This window comes from Balaenoptera acutorostrata, chromosome 11, assembly GCF_949987535.1.
Source record: "Balaenoptera acutorostrata chromosome 11, mBalAcu1.1, whole genome shotgun sequence".
Lineage (NCBI taxonomy): Eukaryota > Metazoa > Chordata > Mammalia > Artiodactyla > Balaenopteridae > Balaenoptera > Balaenoptera acutorostrata.
Genome location: NC_080074.1, coordinates 80,891,848 through 80,904,495, shown reverse-complemented (window position 1 = coordinate 80,904,495; position 12,648 = coordinate 80,891,848). Strand labels below are relative to the sequence as shown.

At 36.3% G+C, this 12,648-nt stretch overlaps 1 protein-coding gene across 25 annotated transcripts in view; it reads right to left on the bottom strand.

Moving 5' to 3' along the window:
* Positions 1 to 286: 286 nt before the first annotated feature.
* CAPRIN2 (caprin family member 2) overlaps positions 287 to 12,648 on the bottom strand; it is a 41,662-nt gene continuing 29,300 nt past the window's right edge. For 6 of the 25 annotated variants that reach the window (XM_057556907.1, XM_057556918.1, XM_057556919.1 and 3 more), the window contains 7 exons: positions 11,947 to 12,051; positions 10,506 to 10,652; positions 6,628 to 6,796; positions 5,081 to 5,263; positions 4,274 to 4,374; positions 2,358 to 2,421; positions 287 to 1,211 (listed from right to left, as the gene is read on the bottom strand). In XM_057556907.1, the coding sequence (XP_057412890.1) occupies positions 643 to 1,211; positions 2,358 to 2,421; positions 4,274 to 4,374; positions 5,081 to 5,263; positions 6,628 to 6,796; positions 10,506 to 10,652; positions 11,947 to 12,051 (1,338 nt within the window). In that variant the 3' untranslated portion in view covers positions 287 to 642. Of the gene's footprint in view, positions 1,256 to 2,357; positions 2,422 to 4,273; positions 4,375 to 5,080; positions 5,264 to 6,627; positions 6,797 to 10,505; positions 10,653 to 11,946; positions 12,052 to 12,648 lie in introns of all 25 variants that reach the window. The other 19 variants (XM_057556921.1, XM_057556909.1, XM_057556929.1 and 16 more) reach the window with 12 other exon arrangements.

Below are 12,648 nucleotides of genomic sequence, written 5' to 3'. Positions count from 1 at the left end.
TACTTGAAGATAGCTAACTAAAGGATAAAACACCCTACTGCAAAACAGCTTCAAGGAGAATATGTGATTTGGCCAGTGGAAAACAGATGAAATCTTTTGATGAATGATATGTATAATAACAGAGAAAAGTAACTCTAAAAGGAGCTGTTATATATAAAAGGCTTATTTTAAAATAATAGTATGAACCCATGAATAGATTCCCATTCAAGAGTTACCAGTGATGAACACTAAAAATTAAACATTTTGCTTCTTAACTAAATGTTTAATCAAGTAAGAACACTGAAGGTGCATGTAACTTTTTTATTGAGGCACAACAAGGCATTATAACTTGCCTGAACTTGAGGCAGTTAGTTTAGTAAGCTGAACGTTAATACAGTTAAGGATTAAGTGCAAACAATATACATTCACAGCTTGACTAGCGAGGCTACATCACAATTTATAAAGTGCCAGATTAGTGCTAATTGTCATTCAGCTTGAAATTTTTCACCATGGGGAGGAAAACAAAAAAGTAAGGACCTCCTCCTTCCTCTAGGAATGAAAACATTTTCCTAAACCAATCTGTCAGAAGGGCAAGGGCTACTTTTCCTTTATTCCCACTAATCAGAACACCATATCCTTTTATTGTCAATCCTGTACTGACTTTCAATCTTGGTAAAGAAGATAGCCTGAAAACGTAGAATATTTCCAGCTACTTCCATAAATTGCTCCTCTGTGCAAACGTAACCATATCTGGTCTCCCTGGAAGAGCTGAAGAATTGCATGATTGCTAGCAGTTTCATGGTCTGGAGCACCATCGTTGGCATAGGCGGATACCAAGACCTCTTCATTCTTCATGAGGTTGACATACAGCGGCACATTCACTGCCAGCTTTAGCATGTGAAAAATGAAAACGTAAGTGCCGTTCACTGGGCAATTAAATCTACCAAGCTGAAGATCAAAAGTTTCTCCCAAGTTGTTCAGAAGAAGATCAAACACAATAGGTTGGTCTAAAGTTCCGGGGGCAAGATTGGAGGTTCTGGCTGCTGAGAAGGCAACTCGCATCTGCTGAGGCAGGGGGTACACGTGTACTGGCAGTATGGTGGCTGCGGGGTTTGTCACAGGCACATCCACAGGGGTCATGCTACGGGAGTCTCCTTGTCCAGAGTCACCACTGTTGAAGGTTTCGTTGTCTCTTTCTGGGCTGCTCACCTGAGAAGAATCACTCCACCCTGCTGTTTTATTAGCAACAGTGAGTTTCTCATAATGAAGCAGTTAGCTTTGAACACAATATTTAACATTAGTCGGCTACTGAAATACAGATAAAAATACATTTTATAGTAAATTTTTTTTAAAAAGCAATACAGTATAGCTACAGTATACTTTTCTAGATTCCTCTGACAATAGGCTTTTCTACTACTATTCTAAAGCCAGAAAGGACCTGGATGATTTTGTCCAGTAGCCTCATTTTTTTTTTTTTCAATATTAAAAACATGAGGCCCCCAAAGGTTGGATAACTTAACAGCAGTTATGGTTAGCAGAGTCTAAAACCCAGGTGTGAACACTCTTTAATTCTTTACCTTTCTCCCATAATTCTGAGTTCTTAATTCCTCAGTGATAAATCCACTAAGTATCTAACGGAGAAGGACTCAAACTGAGATTACATAAAAGTAGCAACTTCTGGAACTACTAGCCTACTAGACATTCAAACGTATTTTGTCATGGTACTAAGCCCCATAATAAATGCTTGTTCTTTATTTCTAAGTTAATGTGGTATCATAAAATTTTAATGTTTTCAGTCTTGTACAAAAACACTGCTCAGATAGAAGGCAAAGATAATGTGAATAGTGGCTACTTTCTTAAAAGGAAAAGCTTCTCTTTTCTTGTGACAAAGTTAATCTTCAGTAATTCTTGATTTTCTCAGTTACACTGAACCTTTTAATAGTACCTTCACATTTTAAAAAGTATTAAAAGTATCCTGCTTTTGTTCAAATCATTGTGTCTTAATTGTTGTTTATTCCTTATCTATCAATGTACTAAGGGGCACTAGAGTATCTAGAAGTGCCCATTATTCCAAAACCACCATCCTGAAATATCACCTGAAACTATATCAAGTCAGCATAGTGAATATGTATCTAAGGTTAAATTATGCTCTGGTGTCAAGCAAATTTAAAACACACACACACACTTAAATTGACAAATTATTTCCACAGCCTTTCTAGTAGTCTAATATCTCCCTAAGATCTTCAGTACAACATCTAAGCAAACTGAAAACCTCAAAAGATAAATGCTAATATACTTTGGGGAGAACCTGACAAAGGATGAAGAAAGATCTAGAGGTATGTTTTGGGTAAATAAACTCCTCAATAAATTATCCTTACCTCTCGAATTTGCCCGAGGACCACCAGATGTTCCTCCTCGCTTGTAACACTGCTGGAAATTATCCTAAGATGAACACATAATATTTACCTTAGCACCAAAAATGCAAAACAGTAATTATTATTGGCAGATAAATTTGTAAGACTAAGTCCTCCTAGCCCTTGATCTAGCCTTCTCCAGCAACCAAAGGGGCTCAGATGACACCAAGAAAAACAAAGCAAGAGTCACAGTAGCAATATTTGCTTCATCTGTTAATTAACCTGACAAATTAGATATGTTAATACTTGCAAAAACAAGAAAGCATTTAGAGAACACTACGTAAAAGACACAATGTTAGGTAATGAGGGAAATTCAGAAATATGTCCTGGTCCTCTGTGCCTCATCTCAATATAAAAGGAGATGATAAAGCAAAAATACAGACAATTTCAGTCTTGCTCTATTTATAAACCAAAGTGTGAAAACAATTACAAACTATGTTAGGGTTTTGTTTTGTTTTGACAGGGAAATTGATAAGAATTATAATACATGAACATATTATTGCCTGGAATCTTTAAGAAAAAATGTTCAAGAGGCAACATTTCAAACTGACTCCCAAGTATGGTGAAAGTCAGCCCCCATGCAAGTCATGAAAAGAATAATTAATGGTGTAATCAAATTAATATCAATACATGTAATAAAAATTTAAACAGGACAAGAATGTATACAGTAAAAATAATAATTAATTTTCCTACCCCAAACTCCTAATCCTCTTCCCAATAGCACTACTATCATTGATATCTTATGTTTCCTCAGGAAGAAGTTTAAAGCAGCACACAAAAATACTAGAATACTGGTATTAAGAACAGATAGCTCCATTACTGAAAGACCGCATTAATCAAAGTTTTCCCTGCACACACAGTATGTGACAATCAAGTAATAACAGTTAATATTTGCATCCTTGATATATGCAAAGCACTTATGTATATATGCATATATCCTTGATATATGCAAAGCACTTATGTATGTATATGGCTTCATTTAATCCTCAGAATCTCTCACAGAGTAATCAACACTTCAGAGTAAGATAAGTAACTCAAACAGATGAGTCGTCACCTAGCAGATAAGGAACTAAAGCTCAGAAAGTTTACTAACATGCCCAAGGTCACACAAAGAGGAAACTGGTGAGATCAGGGGGTCAAACCCAAGTCATTTAGGTGACCTGGTGTGTTCTCCAAGGTGTGTTCTTCAATATTGCCTCTGTATAGACGTCTATCTTACCTCACGTAACTGTAAGCTCCTTCGTATATTAACAACAGAACTCAGTAAAACACCACATACACACTTAAAGGCTTGTAAAACTTCAAAACTGAAAATGCTAATGTAGTATAAATTCATATCCATATACGACCAATGACAGGGAGTTCCCAAGGGCTGTTCAAGTGGAATGTCTACCATCCTCCTATCAGTCTTTTATCATATATAGTAACGAAAATCTGCTGAACTAGTCAATCAAGAATAAACCAAAAAAATCAAACTTACAAAAAAGGACTTTCCTATACCTGATATCTAAAAAAGTTAAACTGAAGGCAATATAGTAAAGACCATGGGCTCTGGAGTTAAGAAACTTGCATCTAATCTTAGTTCTATCATTTACTTGCTGAGTGACCTTAGATAAGTTACTTGTTTCTGAACCCCAGTTTCTCTTATAGGATGGTGGAGTAAATGAGTTAATGCAAACTTAATAAAGTCCTTAAGACTTCCTAAGTTCCATGTAACAGGCAGTTGTCATGTACCCTACTTGGGTTATTAGAAAAGCTTCCAGATCCACTCTCCATAAGTTACAAGAGTGTCTTTACAAAACAAATTACGACTCTGCTATAGTTTAGTCACCAGCTTCACATCAATTGTACTATTGTTCAGTTATAACAATTATTCTTACCCTTTGGGAATAAGGTGTTCCAGGATACTCTCTAGCTTGGAACTGCAGCTGGCTATAATTTCCATTGGAAATTGAAGGAGGTCCTCTATAGGTATCAAAACCTAATAAATAAACAACTTACATAAAATTATGGGCAAAATTACACTAAACTTTTAAATAGTCTGTTCTATACCACTTAGAAAGTTAAATTGATCCTATAAAGCCATCGTTAGATTTATGCCTTCTTTAAGCAAACTCCATAATACTGTTTCCACAATAAAACACACATTTATAAAAATATCACAGACTTCAAACAAGCCAACTGTAGAAATTTACTATTGCTGGGATGCAGGTGGGGTTGGGAAAGGATGGTGGTTAAGGCCTTGGTCTAGAGTACTTCTGCTAATACCAGCAGTGACTAGAATACTTGGAACCATATCTAACTTAAAAGCGTATCACTATTATTGTCTCAAAGTTTTCATCTGTGGTATACTCTGATAAGTAGGAAATGGGCACTGTCTTAAATATGACATGTTTTGAGCCAGCCAAGTCAATTAACAGAAGAAAGAAATTATTCAAATATGAAAACCAAAATTCATCCCTGGAAAAAACCAAAATGCTCAACCTTTCACTTCAGTAAGTCACAGGATCGATCTGTTTTTCATTCAAAGAGTTCCTCTGTTATAGACAATAGACATATTAGAAATACCATATTTTGCAGAAATAGGGAATTCTCTACTACATTATAAATGGAAACCACAAAAAGGAACAAGGTAAAGTAAAAACAGTTTGAGTCAAGTAAACATACAAATTTTATTCAGAGCATACCTTTATAACCACCAGGGGACCGATACGAATTGGTTAGTAATCTCCCACCACGAGTACATCCTCTAACAGATCCCCGGCTATTGACAAATGGTTGAGAGGGTCTGGGAAATACATTCGTCTGTGCTGGGTAAAAGGCAAGGCTACCATTGCTTACTTGAATAGTTCCATCAGGATAACTTGCTGCTTAAGGAAACAGTTTTAGAGTCCAAGAGTTAAATGGTAATAAAAGTTTAATATTCTTTATACTTAGAAGTCAGTGTATATCAAAACCTTTAATACAACTTTCTCCCTTTTTTAAAAAAAAAGATGCTATAGATATCTATGTGTATATATAGAGAGAGACACAGATATCTCTCTCTGTATATATGTTTAAGTAATAAAATATTATTCAGCCTTAGAAAGGAAGAAAATTCTGACACATTCTACAATACAACATGGATGAACCTTACAGACATTATGGTGTTACAAAAGGACAAATACTGTATGATTCCACTTATATAAGTTACGTATTTAGAGCAGTCAAATTCATAGAGTAGAATGCTGGTTGCCAGGGATTACAGGGAAAGGGAAATGGGGAGTTAGTGTTAAATGGGGAAGATGAAAAATTCCTAGAGGTGAATGGTGGTGATGGCTGCACAACAACCTGGATGTACTTAATGCCATAAAACCTGTACACTTAAAAATGTTTAAAATGATGAATTTTATGTTACGTATATTTTACCACAATTAAAGGAAAAGAACAGGCTAAATATGCCAGATCGAGGAGTAAAAGAAAATGAACTCTTATTAATACTGTAATTGAAAAGGCATATGACAAAAAGTATCCTTTATGTAAATCACCTGCCCTATGTTTTCACAGTACAGGTGAGAACAGAATGAGGTCATTTGTGGCTAGGTCCAGGGATTTACATTTACTACCTCTTGTGATTAACCAAGCAATTCGTTTGCTCCCAGCTTAAGTTTTAGAGAACCCAATAGGGGCCTGAAATACCAACACTAAAAATCTACAAATGCTTCTTAAATTGGGAAATAACTACAAAGTTGCTATTCTTTCATGTACGTATTAGAATAGCATGAACAATCAAAAGGGTCTCCCATCTCTAAGCAAAGAGTAGAATAAGCATACTAAATTATATCTTCACATTAATCAATGCTTTATTACAAGAGGGAAGAAAAAAGGCCAGATAGCCATCTGTCTGTGCTAACATGGAGTTAACAGAATGGTTTCAAAACCTTCATAAAAGCAGCTGGATAGTGCCTTATGCACCTCTACCACTGTTGATGGTAATTAAAGCAATCAGATTTAAAAATAAAAGCCTACTTCAAGGTTAAATCAACCATCTAAGTTCTACCTCTACAAAAGTTAAAAGTAATAAGTGAACTTAACTAAAGAGACGAAAAAGCATTAAGTGTTTCTCAATACTTGAACATGTGAAGAGATAAGGCTTACTAGTCAAGAAAGAACCTCTCAAGTGTCACTACAGACTTGCTTTCCATTTAATTAGCTCTCATCTAAGTCTTCAAAATATGATACACAAAGATCTTACCAGTCTCTTGAGAAAGGACAGTCTGTTCTACGTGTATAGCTGGCAGTTGGCACTGGGGTGGTGTCTGTGTACTTGCTGTAGTAAAACTTTGATTGTAGCCAGGTGAATAAGGGGATTCTTTTATTTCTTGTTCTTTACGTGGAGGCAGAGGTGCATTAACATTAAATACCTTAAAAGACAGGGTACACTGAGTCATTTGTGAAGTTTTACAGAAAACGATTAAAGGTGACATTCAGCAAAACTCTGCAACATTCAAAAACTTCTATTTGATGGGCAAAGGACTTGAATAGACATTTCTTCAAAGAAGATAAATGGCCAATAAGCACATGAAAAGATGCCCAGCATCATTAGTCATTAGACAAATATAAATCAAAACCACAATGAGATTCCACTTCATACCCATTAGGATGGCTATTACTTAAAAAAAAAAAAAAAAAACCCCAGAAAATCTAAGTACTGCTGAGGGTGTGCTACTGTTGCCACCCTCGTGCAGTGCTGGTGGGAACGTAAAATGGTGCAGCCACTGCAGAAAATAGTACAGCGGTTCTTCAAAAAGCTAAATGCAGAATTCCCATTTACCAAGTAGAATTACCAAGCAGAATATGATCCAGCAATTCCACTTCTAGGCATATACCCAAAAGGACTGAAAGCAGAGACTCAAATATTTGTACACCAATGTTCATGGCATTATTCATAATAGCCAAAAGATGGAAACAACCCAAGTGTCCATCAGCAGATGAATGGATAAACAGAATGTGGTACATACATACAATGGAATGTTATTTCACCATAAAAAAGAATGAAATTCTGATCTATGCTACAACATGGATGAACCTTGAAAATTCTATGCTAACTGAAATAAGCCAGATACAAAAGGACAGACACCGTGATTCCACTTATATGAGGTACCTAAGAATAGGTAAATTCATAGAGACAAAGTAGAATAGAAGTTACCAGGGGCTAGGAAGGGGGAGGGGATGATGAAAAAGTTCTGGAAATAGATAGTGGTGATGGCTGTACAACACTGTGGATGTACTTAATGCCATTGAATTATACATTTAAATACGGTTAAAACAGTAAACTTTATGTTTATGCATATTTTACCGTAGTAAAACAACCGAATTTCTATTTGATTTTTTTTTAATTAATTTATTTATTTTTATTTTTGGCTGTGTTGGGTCTTCGTTTCTGTGCGAGGGCTTTCTCTAGTTGCGGCGAGCGGGGGCCACTCTTCATCGCGGTGCACAGGCTTCTCAATGTCGCGGCCTCTCTTGTTGCGGAGCACAAGCTCCAGATGCGCAGGCTCAGTAGTTGTGGCACACGGGCCTAGTTACTCCGCGGCATGTGGGATCTTCCCAGACCAGGGCTCGAACCCATGTCCCCTGCATTGGCAGGCAGACTCTCAACCACTGTGCCACCAGGGAGGCCCCTCTATTTGATTTCTGACAGAAGTTAAACCAAGTACAAAAATTAACTCTCCTGCTATTACATTATAATAATGCTTACTGAGAATGAAAGCTATATAGGGGAAAAGGGTACTTCTTCAAAAATTGAAAACAAATGAAAAAATCTGCCATTTACTGATTTCTACCATGTAGCAGGCAATGATCTGTCCAGACTCTGGTCATCATCTATAATATAGCACTTCTGCTACTCTCTAGCCCTCTTATCCTGCTCCATTTTTCCTCACAACACATAGCATCTGATATAATATATATACGAATATTCTTCTCTCTAGCCCTCCCACCTCCATAATAAAGTATAAGCTTCTTAAGCACAAAGACCTGTCTATTCTCCATTGTTACAACCCCTAAGAACAGTGCCTGGCTTCATAACTACCTGTTTATTGAATAAATGAGTAAGCAAACAAATAAGAACCAGTTTGTACTGGATAGAATCCAAACAGGTAGAGAAGACAGATAGGCATGAGCAAAAAGGTATTGTGATGCAATGTGGCATCCTGCATGGGATCCTGGAAAAGAAAAAGAACACTGGTGGAAAAACTAGGGAAATCCAGATAAAGTCTGAAGTTTCACTTAAACATAAAAATAAAGTAGGATAAGTGCTATTAAAAATTTCCAAGATACAATGAGAAGACACACCAGGAGCAACTAATCAGGAAACAAAGATTTCAAAGCAGAATACAAATCTGGATGTAATTTTTTCACTGAAAAACCCAAGGTACCTGCCTCTAGAAACAGGCAATTATTCTAAAGGTTAACTGACTTGTTTTATTGTTGCTGTTGTTATTATCATTTATCATTTTTGTCTCTCCCTTGCTACACACACACACACACACACACACACACACACACACACTAGAGTGTAAGCTTCATGGTAAAGGGGACAAATCTGTATTATTCATTTCCTTACCCTCAGTATCTAGAACAATGCCTGGCATACAGTAAAACAATGCCTGCCTCGAAAAATATATACGGTGAGTGAATGAATGAGCCATAGAATTGGAAATACCATAATTTAGTCAATCATTTCCCAGTTAACAGACGTTCAGATGGTCTCCAATTCAGATTGGTTTTGTTGCGATTGCCTTCTAGTGCCGTTATATACAACATATCTTCAGCTACTGAAGCATATCCTTAGCTACTAATCCCTTTGTTCCTGTAGTATGGATTCCTCAAGGTGAAACTTCTGTCACGGCTTTATGCCCCCTTTTTAAAAAATTTTAACAGGAAATGCCTTTCCTAAAAGGTTGTGATGATTTACTGTCACATTAGCAGTGTATAAAACTTTCTGATTTCTTTCCCCACTCTAGATAATGTCAATTGTTTTAATATTTTCCAATTTGTTGAATGAATAATTGTATTTCATTTCAAATTAAAACTAAAAATCTTAAAACACACACACACAAAAAAAAGGTATTGTGACAAAGAGTGTACAAGGCAAGCCCAGGGGACTAGTCTGGCAAGTTATACCAGACTTCAAAAGTTACTGAGTGTCAGGCAAAGGACTTTCAATTTCATTCTATAATGGACCAATATTTGCTTTTAATTAGGAATAAGAAAAAGTTAGTAAAACCAATGTGGCAATACTGTGTAGGATGGATTGACAGGGATAGAGAGAAAGCAAGGACACAAAGCTGTGCTAGGTGGCCAAGCAGGAAGTAATAAGATTAGTGAATTCAGGGGTGTGAATTCGCCAGACCATCTCCCTGCATTGTGCCTGCTTGCCACTCCACTGGCCCCATCCCACCACCATCACACGGAAGTACCTGGAGTGGGGCATTAAGCACCATCAGGAAAGGTACTTATCGGCTAAGACTTTTTGCTTTCTTCTAAAGAAAAGTTTTATACTTATTCTACGTTTAGAGAATAAACATACAAACCTAGTTGAAATATCACCTTAAAAAGTTTTAAACTACAATTTGTAGCGGAATATGTAATTCAAAATACCATAAAAATCTGAACAATTCTCCAAAACCCAGATGAGATGAAGATGAAATCAAATGAAAGTTTCAACAGTGATAGAACACACAAGTGTGTGTCCTGTATTTCAGGTTATTGATGCCATGGAACATTACTACTGTGATATTAGTAATGGTTAGTATTATTAAGCTATTTACAGAAAATTATGTTTCTCACTCACATTTCATTTATTTAATATGGGTCCTCAGCTTTGCCTGCCACTAATTTTCAGAGGGGAAAATGCCGTGATAAAATTTCCATTCAAAATTATTGAGGCTTTGGATTTAATACTCTTCCCACAAAAACAATATTTCCATTGGACAAATGCAAATTCTACCAGCCCAAAAAAGAGTAATAGAAATGGCAAATTTTTTCACATAGTACCTAATGTAAGAGAAACAATAGCTCTTTAACAGGAATAATGAACTGCAATCATCATTCACGTTTCATACTCACTGTCTGCATGGCTTGAAAGGGTGCTGTGTTAATGGTTACTGAACTACTACTTGCTGGAGGTGACTGGAAGCCCTGTTCAGAGCCCTTTGACATGGGAGGATTTGGAGAAGCTAGTGAAGACGGTTTCTTGCTTGGGGGAACTGCTGCCTAGGGAGGAGAAATGCAATATCAGCCAATCACCTGCCATACAATAAACAGTTAACACTAAACCCCCGACTGGCATAAGTCAGCAAGTCCTACAGGACGACATTTGGACACAGGAATCCAGAAGAATAGCTTTTGCTTACAATTTCAAATCTCAATTGCTGAGGATGCACACGAGCATTTGCTTTTGCACAGCTTGCTGACTAAGTGAGAATCTTACTATTAATCAGTCTAACAGACGAGGGGCTGAACTTTTTATGAGTCCTTTTCAAACCCTGTAATGGTATTTTCCAGTTCAGAATCTAGTATTATTCCAAATTTATACAGAAGAATTAGGCTTAAGAAAAACCTTGGGTTAGTTACTTAGTCAGTGTTAATTTTTCTCTATTTTAAAGTCTTATTAGTGGATTCCTCAGTCAGCTGCTTAAAAAAAGAAAACCAAACCTGAGCTAATCTAAGTAACTCTTAACTAAGGGAATAAGCAAGTCCTTAATATAATAGATTATAAAGCCAAATGCTTTAAAAGATATGAAAACACCAGTACCAATGAGATTATGAAGCAGACAGCTGTGACTCACTAGGTGGCAAACACTTCCTCACCTTAAAATAAGGAACCAAGTAATTTCAATTTAGACCAAGTCAACACCATAAAAACTAACGCTTACCTTATTTTCTTATACAATGAACACAAATTCTCATATAATAGTTAACTAAAAAATGATAATAAAACCTAAGAATTGCTAAATTAATCCAAAAAATCATCCTATCTTGCTATATCTATCTCAAGGATTTGCTCAAACACAGCGAAAACTTTCACTTGACAATCAAGAGGAAAAACGTAATACTGTCAAAATGCTTTGACAAAATTAGGCAAAAAGAGAATGTAACTCATTCCAATTGAGTCAGTGCTAATATTAAAACTATAAAGTTATTGAGTCTTCTGTTACATGGATAAAAAGATTTTTCTCCTAAGGAGTCCTTCAATATGAATATAGTGAGAAACTTGAACTAACCTTACCCTTACCTAGAAATTTTCATTTTTTTTGACACTAGCAATTTGGACATATTTATTGTATCTGAAAAGGCAATACACTATTAAGTCCATTTATAAGGTAAGGTCACAATAAAGTTAAAGTTACCTGTATAAGTTCCAGGACTACAACATCTATAGAAAGCAAACATTAGTAAGGTATAAATGTTAAATCATTAAACTGATTATGCCTGTAATTCATACAATAAGCTGGTTCTGCTATTCTTTAAGACAGAAAAGAAATTAAGACAATTGGTCTCTTATTACCTCAGGAGTCTCTGAGGTCATAAACTCTGCTTCAGATCCCGAAGAGGCCTGATCGGTAGTAACCAAGCAAGCATTTGAGCTACAAGTAACTGGAGAAGAAGCAGCCTAAATACAGGAAGATATAAAACATTGTAAAAGGCACATTTTGTTCACTTTATATTTCTTGGGCCCTGGGCTTCCTAACACATTACTCTCGTTGAGCAATCACTAGTGCCAAATGGTATGCTAAACACTTTTAACACATATTAATATATTTAATCCTAACAATAACCCTGTGCAATAGGTACAACTATTCCCATTTTATTCATAATCAGGCAGAAGCAAAGAAAGTTAAGTAATTTACCCAAGGTCACACTAAAATTAAGCGGAAGAGCTGAGATTCTAACCCAAGCAGTCAGCTACATTGCCTTTCCAGGCCTAGTCACCAGAGCTACACATCTAATCCCATCCTCATTTATCAAGATTCTCGGCCCTGGAAACCTGGGGTCAGATTTTCTATCAGGCTCTCAATAGCAGTTCCGTGGGAGAGGAGCCCAGGGTACATTAACGCTCTAGGCACAGGCCTGCCAGGGATCATTACAACTATGCTTTTACTCTACGTGCTCTCAGTGTCTTAAAGAAGTCGGCAGAAGTGTAAATAGAAAGGATAAGCTCTACATAAATCACAACAGCACCAATATTTTAACAAAAATTAAAGCTAAT